The sequence below is a fragment of the Brienomyrus brachyistius genome, unplaced genomic scaffold, assembly GCF_023856365.1.
Source record: "Brienomyrus brachyistius isolate T26 unplaced genomic scaffold, BBRACH_0.4 scaffold36, whole genome shotgun sequence".
In the NCBI taxonomy this organism is placed as follows: domain Eukaryota; kingdom Metazoa; phylum Chordata; class Actinopteri; order Osteoglossiformes; family Mormyridae; genus Brienomyrus; species Brienomyrus brachyistius.
This window is the reverse complement of record NW_026042311.1, coordinates 3,145,382-3,161,154: the sequence shown is the minus strand read 5'-3', so window position 1 is coordinate 3,161,154 and position 15,773 is coordinate 3,145,382. Positions and strand designations below refer to the sequence as shown.

Below are 15,773 nucleotides of genomic sequence, written 5' to 3'. Positions count from 1 at the left end.
CCCCCTTGTAAAGATTTGTAAAAAGGGTTAGAAAAAAATCCACCTTTTGGCGAAGCAGCTTCATCTCACACTGAAAAAATGAGAAAAATCCAACCTTTCATTGAAATAAATTTATTCAAAGAAAAACAAATCCTTCATCAAGAAATAATTATTATCAACAAAAACACATGTGCCACGATTATCGGCAGCCCTGCTTTTAATACTCTGTACAACCTCCCTTTGCCAGTATAACAGCACTGAGACTCCTATGACATTTTATAAGGTTGGAGAACACAGAGCAGGGCATCTGAGACCATTCCTCTTTACAGAATCTCCCCAGATCACCCAGGGTCCTCGGCCCTCTCTTGTGCACTCTCCTCTTCAGCTCAGCCCACAGGTTTTCAGTGGGGTTCAGGTCAGGGGACTGAGATGGCCATGGCAGAAGCTTGATTCTGCGGTCAGCTGACCATTTTTATGTTGATTTGGACATGTGCTTAGGATCACCATCCTGCTGGAAGATCCAATGAAGGCCCAGTTTTTGTTTCCTGGCAGCAGCAGCCAAATTTTGATATAAAATGTCCTGGTATTTCATGGACCCCATAGTGCCATGTACCCTAACGAGGTTTCCAGGGTTTTTGGAGGAAAATCAGCTCCACAGCATCACAGAACCTCCACCATATCTTACAGTTGGGATAAGGTTCATTTCATTATAACCATCCTTCTTTTTACGCCAAACCCACCTTGAATGTTTATTGCCCAAAAGCTCCATTTTTGTTTCATCTGATCATTGAATTTCATTCCAGTCAAAGTTGTATAATGTTTTGCAAACTCCTGGCACTAACATTTTAATTAACCGACAGAAAAAGCTTCTTTCTGTCATAACTTTCAAAACGTCTGTTAGCATGAAGGGGGCGTCTGATGGTTTTTTGGAGACGTGGTAACCCCAAGGTTTTACTTTGTCTGGTAATTGACTAACAGTCATCCTTGGGGATTTTTTGTCTCTCTTACGATCATCCTCACTGTATGTGGGGGCAAAATAAACTTGGGTCCTCTTTCAGGCAGGTTTCTAACAGTTCCAGTTGATGTCCACTTTTTAATTATTGCCCTAACAGTAGAAATGGGCATTTTAAGGCGAGTAGCTATTTTTTAATACCCATTCCCTGACTTATGAAGGTCAGCACACTTCTCCCTCATTTGGTCTGTGTGTCTCTTATCTTTCCCATGTTCATGGATGACTAAGGGAATTTGGGCTCTGTGTCTCCTCATGTTTGTACCCCAGTTACTCAGGAAGTCATGGATTACAGCTTGAAGGTTCCTATTCACTTCAATCAACTCAAATATGTATAATTTACATGGGAAACATGCTTCAGTTACATTGTGTTTGTCACGCTACGTAAATTCGGGTAAGGCAGGTGGGCAGGAAGGACCAGGCAGGAAGGCGGTAAACGGGGCAAACGAGGGTTTAATTGGGAATAGGGCAGGACGGAAACGCAGGCAGGGACAAACGGCAGGTAACGTCAATGACAGACAACGGGTTAGTGTACAACAGAGACTTAAATACAGGGAACTAATCAGAAAAGAACATGACGCGACTGGGCACAATCAGGGAATCACACGTGGGTAATTAGGGGCGTGGCACACACGAGGAGCGGACGGAGCGGGCGTCACAGTGTTCACTATAATTTGCAGGGCTGCCAATAATCGTGGCTCATGTGTTTTTCTTAAAAATAATTAGTTATTGATGAAGGATTTGATTTTCCTTCAAATAAATTGATTTTAAGTAAAGGTTGGATTTTTCTCATTTTTTTCCGTGTGAGATGCAGCAACTTCACCAGAAGGTGGATTTTTTCTTACCCCTTGTACAAAGGGCTGCCAATAATTGTGAAGGGACTGTATGTATAACTGAGGCTGATGTGGTACAAAACCTAGCTAAGCTCAAAATAAATAAATCACAGGGTCCTGATGGCATCTTACCTATAGTTTTAAAATAGATGAGGGTTATTATTAGCCAACCTTTAACTTTACTGTTTCCGAAATCCTTATTTGCACGTGTGGTACCTTATGATTGGAAGTATGCTAATATAACACCCATATTCAAAAAAGGGGATAGATGTAATCCAGTAAACTATAGGCCAATTACTTTAACTTGCATAACTGGAAAAGTTATGGATACAAATAACCTGGATACAAATAACATTCTGAGGGGTAGCCAACCTGGATTTAGGAGAAGTAGATCCTGTTTAACTAATCTACTTGAGTTCTTTGAGGAAGCAAAAATAGAACTTGGTCACAAAAAGTACTTACATTTGCAGAAGACCTTTGATGTTGTCCCCCTCAAACAGCTCTTGCTTAAGCTCAAAGCTGCAGGGATTTTAGGAACTGTAGCATCTTGGATTGAAAACTGGTTAACAGACAGGAAGCAGCAGGTAGTTATTAGAGGCACAATGTCACAGTGGGCCTGCGTTCATAGTGGGGTACCGCAGGGTTCAATTTTAGGACCACTATTGTTCCTATTTTACATTAATGATATTGACACCAATACATACAGTAAACAAGTTAAATTTGCAGACAACACCAAGGTGGATGATGTAGCAAATACTGATCTAGCAGCGGAGAGGCTACAACGGGATCTTGATTTAATTAGCGACTGGGCTGATACCTGGCAGATCAAATTTAATGTAGATAAATGTAAGGTAATCCATGCAGGGAGCAGAAATATAAAGTACAGATTTTTTATGGGTTCCTCTGAAATAAAGGTAGCTGATTATGAGAAAGACCTCGGTGTGTATGTTGATGCTTCCATGTCCCACTCTCACCAGTATGGGGAAGCAATTAAAAAGGCCAATAGGATGTTGGGTTACATCTCTAGGTGTGTGGAGTTTAATTTAAATGAAGTGATGCTAAGATTATACAATTCCTTGGTAAGACCCCACCTAGAATATTGTTTTAATGTGAGAGGGGGATATAGGGATGTCGAAGGAACAATCAGGTTCGCTTTGGTCCGTTCAGAAATATTTCTTAAAATATACACAAAATTATGATATATTTCATAAGCATTGATAGGTAATCGGGGGCAGCATGGTGGTGCAGTGGTTAACACTGTTACCTCACACCTCTGGGACCCGGGTTCGAGTCTCCGCCTGGGTCACATGTGTATGGAGATTGCATGTTCTCCCCATGTCGTCGTGGGGTTTCCTCCGGGTACTCCGGTTTCCCGCCACAGTCCAAAAACATGCTGAGGCTAATTGGACTTGCTAAATTGCCCATAGGAATGCGTGTGTGAGTGCATGGTGTGTGAGTGTGCCCTGCGATGGGCTGGCCCCCCATCCTGGGTTGTTCCCTGCCTCGTGCCCATTGCTTCCGGGATAGGCTCCGGACCCCCTGTGACCCAGTAGGATAAGTGGTTTGGAAAATGGATGGATGGATGGATGATAGGTAATCCCACTAATTAATAAAATGAAAAAGTAGCCACAAGCCATCTACACTCGGACGTGCTATAATCACCCACCTTCACACACGGACTGGGGAGCCCCTTTCAGTCCTGGCAGGAGACCAACACATAATTCCTGAGAAGTTCCGGGCGATGCGCGCTCTATCCCACGGCTGATCTCCGGTCAGTGCTGAGCTCTCCCCCTTCCTATATGCTAAATCTGGAGTGGTACTCGTGCGGGGAGGGGGCGAGCTGGCCAGGCTCACCCCCTTCCTCAGGGAATATGCTCTTTATTCTCCAATTCCTGTCCAGGTGAGGCTGTTTTGCGCTTGCGGTTATGAAGCATTTTGGGCAAGGCTTTCCCTTTTCCTCTGGGAGAGAAAAGATAAGCATCCCTTTCCGCTGGGAAATACAAGATAGGTGTTCTAGCTCTTTCTGTGAGAAACAAGTTATATAAGTGATCAGTGAAAAAACATGTTTGTGCAGTTCACCTGTGGCACAACAATAATGTGGGTGAATCACGGTGGACGATGTATTTGAATCCTGGGGTGTTTAGTCCATACATGATCAGAATCAATCCATACCTCAATCCCCTCATAGGTATGTCTGCTAGGTGGAGTTGGAGGTGCAGTATAATCCCATTATAACGAACTCGCTTATAACGGAATATCATCTGTAACAGACAAGGTCCGCTGGCCGTGCGCCTTTAAGAACCTGCAGAAAAAGCATCGCATATAGCGGACTCACATACAATGGAATTTCGCTTATAACGGACAAACAGTTTGGTCCCATTTGTCATTTGCCGTTTGTCTGCGGCAGGATACATGTGTGTGAGAGTGTCTGTGGCAGGGTATGTGTGTTTGAGAGTGTCTGTGACAGGGTACATGTGTATGAGAGTGTCTGTGGCAGGGTACATGTGTGTGAGAGTGTCTGTGGCAGGGTATGTGTGTGTGAGAGTGTCTGGCAGGGTATGTGTGTGTGAGAGTGTCTGTGGCAGGGTACGCATGTGTGAGAGTGTCTGTGGCAGGGTACATGTGTATGAGAGTGTCTGTGGCAGGGTACATGTGTATGAGAGTGTCTGTGGCAGGGTACGTGTGTGTGAGAGTGTCTGTGGCAGGGTATGTGTGTGTGAGAGTGTCTGGCAGGGTACGTGTGTGTGAGAGTGTCTGGCAGGGTACATGTGTATGAGAGTGTCTGGCAGGGTACGTGTGTGTGAGAGTGTCTGGCAGGGTATGTGTGTGAGAGTGTCTGTGACACGGTACGCGTGTGTGAGAGTGTCTGCGGCAGGGTACGTGTGTGTGAGAGTGTCTGCGGCAGGGTACGTGTGTGTGAGAGTGTCTGTGACAGGGTACGTGTGTGTGAGAGTGTCTGCGGCAGGGTACGTGTGTATGAGAGTGTCTGTGACAGGGTACGTGTGTATGAGAGTGTCTGTGACAGGGTACGTGTGTGTGAGAGTGTCTGCGGCAGAGTATGTGTGTGAGAGTGTCTGCGGCAGGGTACGTGTGTTTGAGAGTGTCTGTGGCAGGGTACGTGTGTATGAGAGTGTCTGTGGCAGGGTACGTGTGTGTGAGAGTGTCTGCGGCAGAGTATGTGTGTGAGAGTGTCTGTGGCAGGGTACATGTGTGTGAGAGTGTCTGCGGCAGAGTACGTGTGTTTGAGAGTGTCTGTGGCAGGGTACGTGTGTATGAGAGTGTCTGTGGCAGGGTACGTGTGTATGAGAGTGTCTGTGGCAGGGTACGTGTGTGTGAGAGTGTCTGTGGCAGGGTACGTGTGTGTGAGAGTGTCTGCGGCAGGGTACACGTGTCTGAGAGTGTCTGCGGCAGGGTACGTGTGTGTGAGAGTGTCTGCGGCAGGATACGTGTGTGTGAGAGTGTCTGCGGCAGGATACGTGTGTGTGAGAGTGTCTGCGACAGGGTACACGTGTCTGAGAGTGTCTGCGGCAGGGTACGTGTGTGTGAGAGTGTCTGTGGCAGGATACGTGTGTGCGAGAGTGTCTGTGGTAGGTTACGCGTGTATGAGAGTGTCTGCGGCAGGGTACGTGTGTGTGAGAGTGTCTGCGGCAGGATACGTGTGTGTGAGAGTGTCTGTGACAGGGTACGCGTGTGTGAGAGTGTCTGTGACAGTGTACGCGTGTGTGAGAGTGTCTGTGGCAGGATACGTGTGTGTGAGAGTGTCTGAGGCAGGGTACATGTGTGTTAGTGTGTCTGTGGCAGGGTATGTGTGTGTTAGTGTGTCTGTGGAAGGGTACGTGTGTGTGAGAGTGTCTGTGGCAGGGTACGCGTGTGTGAGAGTGTCTGTGACAGGGTACGTGTGTGTGACAGTGTCTGTGACAGGGTACGTGTGTGTGAGAGTGTCTGCGGCAGGATACGTGTGTGTGAGAGTGTCTGTGGCAGGGTACGTGTGTGTGAGAGTGTCTGAGGCAGGGTACGTGTGTGTGAGAGTGTCTGTGACAGGGTACGCGTGTGTGAGAGTGTCTGTGGCAGGGTACGCGTGTGTGAGATTGTCTGTGACAGTGTATGTGTCTGTGAGAGTGTCTGTGACAGGGTATCTGTCTGTGAGAGTGTCTGAGGCAGGATACGTGTGTGTGAGAGTGTCTGTGACAGGGTACGCGTGTGTGAGATTGTCTGTGACAGTGTATGTGTCTGTGAGAGTGTCTGTGACAGGGTATCTGTCTGTGAGAGTGTCTGCGACACCCCACCCCCAGTGCACTAGGTGACCTGCCCCACCCAGAGGCACAGGAGAAAAGAACCACTACCCCAAAGTAGAGGCTAGTTGAAGTGGCAGGAATGGGGGGGCGAATGAAGTCAGTATTTAATGTGAGGAGTCATAGAGGGGAGAGGAAAAGAAAAGGAGATAAATGCAAAAAAGTAAAATACGAAGGATTCTATTTATATATGATGATTGTGGATGATTGGAGCCATATTTGTCAAAAAGAAATTAGTAAATAAAAAATTATCACACATATACACTCCTCAAAAAAATTAAAGGAACACTTTGAAAACACATCAGATATCAATGGGGAAAAAAAAATCACGCTGGATATCTATACTAATGTAGACTGGGTAATGTGTTAGGAATGAAAGGATGCCACATCGTTTGATGGAAATGAAATTATCAACCTACAGAGGGCTGAATTCAAAGACACCCCGAAAATCAAAGTGAAAAATGATGCGGCAGGCTAGTCCATTTTGTTGAAATTTCATTACAGTAACTCAGAATCATACTCAGTAGTTTGTATGGTCCCCACGTGGTTGTATGCATGCCTGACAATGTCGGGGCATGGTCCTAATGAGACCATGGATGATGTCCTGGGGGATCTCCTCTCACATCTGGACCAGGGTATCACTGAGCTTCTGGACAGTCTGAGGTGCAACCTGGTGGCATCGAATGGACGAAACATAATGTCCGTGGGGGGCAGTCAATGGTATCAATTCCTTCATCCTCCAGGAACTGCCTACATGCTCTTGCCACATGAGGCCGGGCATTGTCGTGCATCAGGGGGAACCCAGGACCCACCGCACCAGCATAGGGTCTGACAATGGGTTCAAGGATTTCATCCTGATACCTAATGGCAGTCAAGGTGCCGTTGTCTAGCCGGTAGAGAACTGTGCGTCCCTCCATGGATATGCCTCCCCAGACCATCACTGACCCACCACCAAACCGGTCATGCTGAACAATGCTGCAGGCAGCATAACGTTCTCCATGGCTTCTCCAGACCCTTTCACGTCTGTCACATGTGCTGAGGGTGAACCTGCTCTCATCTGTGAAAAGCACAGGGCACCAGTAACAGACCTGCAAATTCTGGTAATCTATGGCAAATGCAAATCGAGCTCCATGGTGCAGGGCAGTGAGCACAGGGTCCACTAGAGGACATTGGGTCCTCAGGGCACCCTTATGATGTCTGTTTCTGATTGTTTGCTGAGAGACATTCACACCAGTGGCCTGCTGGAGGTCATTTTGTAGGGTTCCAGCAGTGTTCATCCTCTTCCTCCTTGCACAAAGGAGCAGATACCGGTCCTGCTGATGGGTTAAGGACCTTCTACGGCCCTGTCCAGCTCTCCTTGAATAACTGCCTGTCTCCTGGAATCTCCTCCATGCCCTTGAGATTGTGCTGGGAGACAGAGCAAACCTTCTGGCAATGGCACGTACTGATGCGCCATCCTGGAGGAGTTGGACTACCTGTGCAACCTCTGTAGGGTCCAGGTATCGCCTCATGCTACCAGTAGTGACACTGACCGTCGCCAAATGCAAAACTAGTGAAAAAACTGTCAGAAAAGATGAGGAGGGAAAAATGCCAGTGGCCTCCACCTGTTAAACCATTCCTGGTTTGGGGGTCGTCTCATTGTTGCCCCTCTAGTTCACCTGTTGATAATTTCATTAACACTAAAGCGGCTGAAACTGATTAACAGCCCCCTCCGCTACTTAACTGACCTGATCAATATCCCAGAAGTTTAATAGACTTGATGCTATACTCTGATTAAAAAGTGTTCCTTCAATTTTTTTGAGCAGTGTATATTAATACATAGATATGAATGTCCATACATACACAGACACACTTTCATACATATCTGTAATGACTGAAACATACAATACATGAATCAAACAGTAATAATAATAATTAATAAAAATAACTGCAAAAAAGTAAGGGGGCGGTGGGCGTTGAGGTAGCTTTTATTCACAAAATAGTTTGCTGCAAACATGCATCCATCCATCCATTTTCCAAACCGCTTATCCTACTGGGTCGCTGGGGGTCCGGAGCCTATCCCGGAAGCAATAGGCAAAAGGTAGGGAACAACCCAGGATGGGGGGCCAGCCCATCACAGGGCACACTCACACACCATTCACTCACACATGCACACCTATGGGCAATTTAGCAACTCCAATTAGCCTCAGCATGTTTTTGGACTGTGGGGGGAAACTGGAGTACCCGGAGGAAACCCCACGACGACATGGGGAGAACATGCAAACTCCACACACATGTGACCCAGGCGGAGACTTGAACCCGGGTCCCAGAGGTGTTAGGCAATAGTGCTAACCACTGCACCACCTTGCCACCCCCAGCAAACATACAAACAACCAGAATTCTAGAAAAGTACTTTATATTTCAATGAAATAACAAATAAAACACTTTCAAATCACATGAGCCTATATTTTATTCACAACAGAACATAGATAATATTACAAATGTTCAAAGGCCGAAGACCTGTATTGGATGCCCGTGGTCTTCGGGCCCTCAGACGACTCTACATCACTCATCGGCATGATTGTGTCAGTGACATTACTAAATGGGCCCAGGAATACTTCCAGAAAGCACAGTCGGTAAACACAATCCGCCGTGCCATCTGCAGATGCCAGCTAAAGCTCTATCATGCAAAAAGGAAGCCATATCTGAACATGGTCCAGAAGCGCCGTCGTGTCCTGTGGGCCAAGACTCATTTGAAATGGACTGTTTCAAAGAGGGAAAGTGTTCTATGGTCAGACGAGTCCAAATGTGACATTCTTGTTGGTAATGAAGGGCACCCTGTCCTCCGGGCTAAAGAGGAGGGAGACCTTCCAGTGTGTTATCAGCGTTCAGTTCAAAAGCCAGCATCTCTGATGGTATGGGGGTGCATAAGTGCATACGGTATGGGCAGCTTGCGTGTTTTGGAAGGAACTATGAATGCTGAAAGGTATATAAAGGTTTTAGAGCAACACATGCTCCCCTCCAGAGGACGTCTGTTTCAGGGAAGGCCTTGTGTATTTCAGCAGGACAATGCAAAACCACATACTGCAGCTATTACAACAGCAGGGCTTCGTCGGAGAAGAGTCCGGGTGCTGAATTGGCCTGTCTGCAGTCCAGATCTTTCACCTATAGAGAACATATAGTAATTACCTGTGACACCCACGGTGCACTGTGAGCAGGTATACAGGCCAACAGAGCATGCAGATAATTATCTGTGACACCCATGGTGCACTGTGAGCAGGTATACAGGCCAACAGAGCATGCAGATAATTATCTGTGACACCCATGGTACACTGTGAGCAGGTATACAGGCCCACAGAGCATGCAGATAATTATCTGTGACACCCATGGTGCACTGTGAGCAGGTATACAGGCCCACAGAGCATGCAGATAATTATCTGTGACACCCATGGTGCACTGTGAGCAGGTATACAGGCCCACAGAGCATGCAGATAATTATCTGTAACACCCATGCTGCACTGTGAGCAGGTATACAGGCCCACAGAGCATGCAGATAATTATCTGTGACACCCATGGTGCACTGTGAGCAGGTATACAGGCCCACAGAGCATGCAGATAATTATCTGTAACACCCATGCTGCACTGTGAGCAGGTATACAGGCCCACAGAGCATGCAGATAATTATCTGTAACACCCATGCTGCACTGTGAGCAGGTATACAGGCCCACAGAGTATGCAGATAATTATCTGTGACACCCCTTGTACACTGTGAGCAGGTATCAGTACTGACTACTTTTTATATTGAGTCACATGTTTTATGTGAATTACTTTGTACTGAACTGAAGGCCAGTATTTGTCACTGTGAATATGTTGTTGCAGACGTCCATCCAGAAATCAGAGCTGGGGGAAAAGATAAGGTCCTTATTCACATAAATTTTTGGTACAAATATCAATGTGTCTGTCGCAGATGGAGGATTATATATTCTAGAGGTTTCTTTTTATTTTTAAGTTGCAGAATGTTGTCTCATCTGAGGAGGATTCAGTGTATTATGTGTGAGGTTCGTTTTGGTTTTGATGCTGTATTCAGTTAGTAAATATTAGAAAAATTGCTTATTCTCAACTCGTATTTATGGATTAAGTCTTCGAATGTCATGAAATGACTGTTACTGAAAAGGAGGTGGAGATGTGTAATCCCTTTCTGTCCCCGTGAGTGATAGTGAATAGTGATATTGTGAAGTAGGAAGTCCAGATTATGCCAGATTGGCGTGTATTTACAGGGTCTGAGAGTACAGTTAGTGATTTTAATGGCTTTCCACTGGGCTGTCAGTGCTGTGGAAATGGCAGCACTGTGTTGTTAAAGCAGTTTTGTTTCTTTAATGACATTTTGAGTAAGTCTGCATGTCTGAGATTTTTACAGTACAGCTGCTCCTGCTGTAACCATGAGCTGCTGTTACTGCTGTAGTGTGACCATTTAGTTAAGTCTTGCAGTTGATTTGCTAAGTAATAATTAAGAAAAATGAGCTTGTAATCCAACTTGAGATTTACTTTTCTGTAATGTGGAATGTTTGATTTTGAGTTTTTGTTTTTCCAGCAAAAATGTGACATTAATGAGTTTGAAAGAATTTTTCTGAATTTATTCTGGACGAGTAATTTTATTTTTATTGATTTAAGTGGGAGACTCATCTATTGTTTTGAATAAGGGGGTGTAGTTGAGGGTAACCAAGTCAGACAGCCTGTGGGAGATGTAGATACCCAAGTACCGGATATTTCCAGTGTGAAATGGACCATCCTGATCGGCTGAATCCCAGGCATCTTCAGACAGTGAGAATATTATGGGTTTTTTTCCAGTTTATTGTGTAGTTTGATAGATTTGAAAAGGTATTAATAAAATTAAAATTTCATATTTTGAGGGTTTCATAAAAACAGCAAGATATCATCTGCATAGAGATTAATTTTGGGTTGACTTATTAGTATGAATTCCATTTATTTCACTGTTCTGTCGTATTGCTGCCACAATTGTTTCTATGAAGATGGCAAACAGTGAAGGAGAGAGTGGGCATGCAGGCCGTCTTCCCCGTCGGAGTGTGAATGCAGGTGATGTCATCCCATCTGTGACACTGTAGCTTTGGCTGAGGTGTACAGTATTTTAACCCAGTGGGTGAACGACTCTCCGAAGCCAAATCTATGCAATGTATTAAAGAGGAAAGTCCAACTGACTGTCAGATGACGTTTCTGCATCTAATGATGTAATCATGGTTTTAGTATGGGTATGCTGAGCAGCATTGACTAAATTAAATAATCTATGGATGTTGTCCGAGGCATGTCTTGTCTTGATGAAGTCTGTCTGATCAGGATGGATTATAGTAGGAATGACTGTCTGTGACTGAGTGGCGAGAGGTTTTGTAATGATTTTCAAGTTATTCATTAATGAGAGTGGCGGGTAACTGGAGGGTTGTGTTGGGTCTTTATCAGGTTTCAATAACACTGTAATGGCCGGTAACTGGAGGGCTGTGTTTGGTCTTTATCAGGTTTCAATAACACTGTAATGGCCTATAGATTTCTGCAGGGTAACCATCCGGTCTGGCGATTGGTTGTTAGGCATTTGGTTGAGGACCTTATGGAGTTCTTCTGATGTTAATGGTGCATCAAGCAGAGGTGGAGATTTCAGGTCCAGGGAGTACAAATCCAGACCAAGATTTTGTTTCAACAAACCAGTTGAGTCTCTGTGACTGTGACTCTTTATATTCATCTGGTTGGTTGAAACAAAATCTTGGTCTGGATTTGTACTCTCTGGACCTGAAATCTCCACCTCTGGCATCAAGGGCATCTGCTGTTTCATTGGTTAATATGGGTAAGTCTAGATTATTTTTAAATGACTCTATATCGACTGGATCTGGTTCTGAGAAGTATAGGTTCTTATAAAATGTTCAAAAGATGTTAATTTTGTGTGATTATTGAAATATTTATTAGAGGAGTCACTTTTGCTTAAAAGTAATGCTTGTAATGGTCAGGTGATCTTATTTATTGTGGATTTTTTTCCCATATTTCTGCAGACTGTCAGGCTGTAGAGTCACAGAAGAAGGCTGTTCTTCCCTGGCTTCAGCTCTGAGGTCAAACCCCTCACACCTGAGAGAGCTGGACCTGAGCTACAATCACCCAGGAGACTCAGGAGTGAAGCTGCTTTCTGCTGTACTGGAGGATCCCAGCTGTAAACTGGAGAAGCTGCAGTGAGTACAGAGTGTGTGTCTGACACGCTACAGATACTTATGCATGTATGTGAAGAAGAGGCACCAATAAATAAATGGATACAGCAGTACTATATCATTCTGCTTCTCCTGTAGTGTGGATTACGGTGGAGAGTGCAGGACCAGAGCAGGCTTACAGAAATGTAAGTGTCTTTGCATGTTTTTATTAATAATACCATGAATACTACTGTATGTTATGGTTGTATTCACACAATTGTTGTGATGAGTGGCTTTTTGCACTGTGTGTAGATGGATTTCCATGTTTGTGTTTAGGTGAGTTTCATGTCATTTTAGACAAACATCCAAACGGGAAACAAAAAATCAAAATCATCACCAAAACACTATCAATTAATTTAATCGGTTTTTAAAATATTTTTTGCAAATGCTTTATAGCTGCTTGTATTATCTTCGTGTTTGTGTGGGAGTGTAGGATGGTTAAATATATTCTGAATTAGTTATACATATTTAATTTCACAAAAAAAGAATCCTTTGCATTTGTTCTTTTTGCGGATGCCGTGAGTGTATGTGTTTTCTGTGAGAGATTCGTTAGTATTGTCCTAAGGAGGCACCTGTAGGCAGTGAGACCGGACTCTCTCCTCAAGTGCAAAATGTGAATTTGCATTTTTACAGGGTGGTTCTGGAACATTCCTTAAAATTCATGAGAGAATATTACTGATTGGTCACTGAATCCCTTAAACCAGGGGAGCCCAAATCCAGTCCTGGAGGGCCAGAGTCCTGCACATTTTTGGGTTTCCCCTCATTTAACACACCAGATTCATCTCCTTGTGCTAATAACCACACAGCTCTTGAGCTGAATTATTTATGGTGGAACAGAGAAAGAACTTTGCTACACAGGGCACCGGCCCCCCAGGACTGGATTTGGACACCCCTGCTTTAGGTAAAAGAAACAGGCAGCACAAGTCAATGTTAACTGGCCAATGAGGTAGTGCCCCTCTCATAAATATTAATCAGCCAGCCAATCGTGTAGGGCTTCACTCATGAATATTAAAAAGTTCTGCTGATCCACGGTGCTAAAAGAAATTAGCGCCCAGGACACACTGGATGTGCGGCGGAAAATATCAAATTTCATTTCGGCGCCCATGTTAACAGATCAGAGCGGCCGCGTGCGTGCGCGAGATGCGGGGCTCACGCCTCGCGGCAGCGGCGCAGCATCTACAGTCACGCGCGCGGTAAGCGGTTCTCTATGGAAGCGTATTGCATTCATCTGGGAAAAATTAATTCTGTTTTTCCGAATTAATGAGATAATAATCCCGTTTTTCAGAGCAATATTTTTCTGAATTAATGAAAACCTTCCTGTTTTTTATGATGCACGATCTGTGCCGGAATCATCATTTATATCAGAATCCAGATCCAAATGTTTATTAAATATCACTTTAAACGTGTAATAATATTACTTAAATATTCTGTTATTGATGGCCATTTTCGAGCCGCATGCGCCGGAATTAGCGGTTAGAAGGAAAGACACTGACCTTAGTATTGATCTCTGGTGCCGTTTTGTGGTAAATATGCTTGTGATGAATATGTCTGATGAATGTCGCTGCTTTGTCATTTTTTAATTAAATTAATTAAGCTGTTAGTTTAGCTCGCGCCCCATTTTGGCGGCTCTTCCCGCCGCCGTCGCGCGCCCTCCTTATGTTTCATAAACTTCAGTTCCCGCTTCGTTAGGGGAAGCTGTGCTGTTTTTATATCGTACAGAAACATAAAGTACAGGCGGCCTGATGGGATTAATAATTCTTCCTCCTGCCTACAGACTCCTGCCAGCTGACGCTGGACCCCAACACAGCAAACAGACGCCTGTCTCTGTCAGGGGGGAACAGGAAGGTGACAGGGGGGGCAAAGCAACCATATCCTGATCATCCAGAGAGATTTGACAGCTGGAGCCAAGTTCTTTGCAGAGAGAGTCTGACTGGCCGCTGTTACTGGGAGGCTGAGTGGAGTGGAAATGGAGCCTGGATAGCAGTGACTTATAAAGGGATCGGGAGGAAAGGAGGGAGTTATGACTGTGGGCTTGGAAACAATGACAAGTCATGGACTCTGTACTGTTATACTGACAGATACTCTGTCCAGCACAATAAGAAACAGACTCTCATACCCATAGAGCCCTCAGGCTCCCGCAGAGTAGGAGTGTATCTGGACTGGGGGGCTGGTGCTCTGTCCTTCTACAGAGTCTCCTCTGATGGACTGACCCCCCTGCACAGATTCACCTCCTCATTCACTGAGTCCCTCTATCCAGGGTTTGGGGTTTATAGAAACTCCTCTGTGTCACTGTGACGTGTTGCTGGTTCTCCTGGCAAAAAGGTAAAATCTCTGCTTTTTAACCTTTATAATCCTTTTTACTCTGAAATGTACAGAACTGTGCAAAAGTCTTAGGCAGGCAAAGAAAATGATGTTTAGATTATCCTCCTGTTGGTGTAAAACTATGATATGATGCCTGTCAAAGTGTGTCAGCTTCGCCATTTCAGAACCTCTGCTAAAATCATCCCAGTATTTGCAGTGACCGTCCAGTGCAGCCATGTATTTTTAGACTTGGCCACTAACACACCTCATACAGCTAGTCAATCTCTCACTGACTTTTTAACCAATATATTTAATTATTTAATTGAGCTGTTGGTGAAATTTAACAAAATCGTGGAACGGCTGAGCTGCCCCTGAGGAGAAGTTTGGGAACTGAAGCGGTGTTCATCTAGCCATCCAACTAGATATCAGTAACTTTTTAGAAAACAGAAGAAATTACTACTAGTTTTTATTGTGTTACTCTTAATTTGCACACGTTCTAATGTTAAATTGTGTTTTTTGTTCTAAGCCAAAGTACACTTGCTACCCAGATAAACAGCTTTAAACATTTCTTTGGACTGACTAAGACCTTTGCACAGTACTGTATGTTTGACAAAAAATAAATGACTGTGTTCAGTGAGCTGAATAAACATGAAAAATATTGTTTTTTATATGTTTTCTCTCTGACTAAAATGTAATTAAATGTAATCCTGATTGGGGGGGGCTATCCCCTTCTCCTGTATATGTACATTTTATATATTGTATATTTATGTCCATTTACTGTATTTCCTCCCTGTACAGTGACAATAAAGGCTTTCTGTTCTGTCCTATTAATGTCCTGCTTCAGCGTCACCCAAAGCATAACTGAGTAACATAATGAAACCACAGTCTGCGGAATTAAGTTAAATTAACTGTATTACTGCAGCTGAACAAAACTGACACAATGACTGTCAATCAGTGTATGAAATAATCATTTAACTAGAGACATAACAGACTGAAAAAACTGGAAAATATAATTATGTCCTGGTTCAGTGGATTAAAGTAAATACAATTATTATTAATATATTTAAATAAATAAAGAAATTTGATTTGTTAAATAATTAACACCCTTGCCACCCCCACCCCCCAGTAGTAGGTCTGG

The 15,773-nt window shown here is 44.3% G+C and overlaps 1 protein-coding gene across 7 annotated transcripts in view; it reads left to right on the top strand.

Annotated features, from left to right (window-relative positions):
* LOC125721982 (NACHT, LRR and PYD domains-containing protein 12-like) overlaps positions 1–15,459 on the top strand; it is a 49,212-nt gene extending 33,753 nt beyond the window's left edge. For all 7 annotated transcript variants that reach the window (XM_048998208.1, XM_048998210.1, XM_048998206.1 and 4 more), the window contains 3 exons: positions 12,146–12,319; positions 12,434–12,480; positions 14,109–15,459. In XM_048998208.1, coding sequence (XP_048854165.1) covers positions 12,146–12,319; positions 12,434–12,480; positions 14,109–14,629 — 742 coding nt within the window. In that variant the 3' untranslated portion in view covers positions 14,630–15,459. The remainder of the gene's footprint in view (positions 1–12,145; positions 12,320–12,433; positions 12,481–14,108) is intronic.
* The last annotated feature ends 314 nt before the right edge of the window (positions 15,460–15,773 follow it).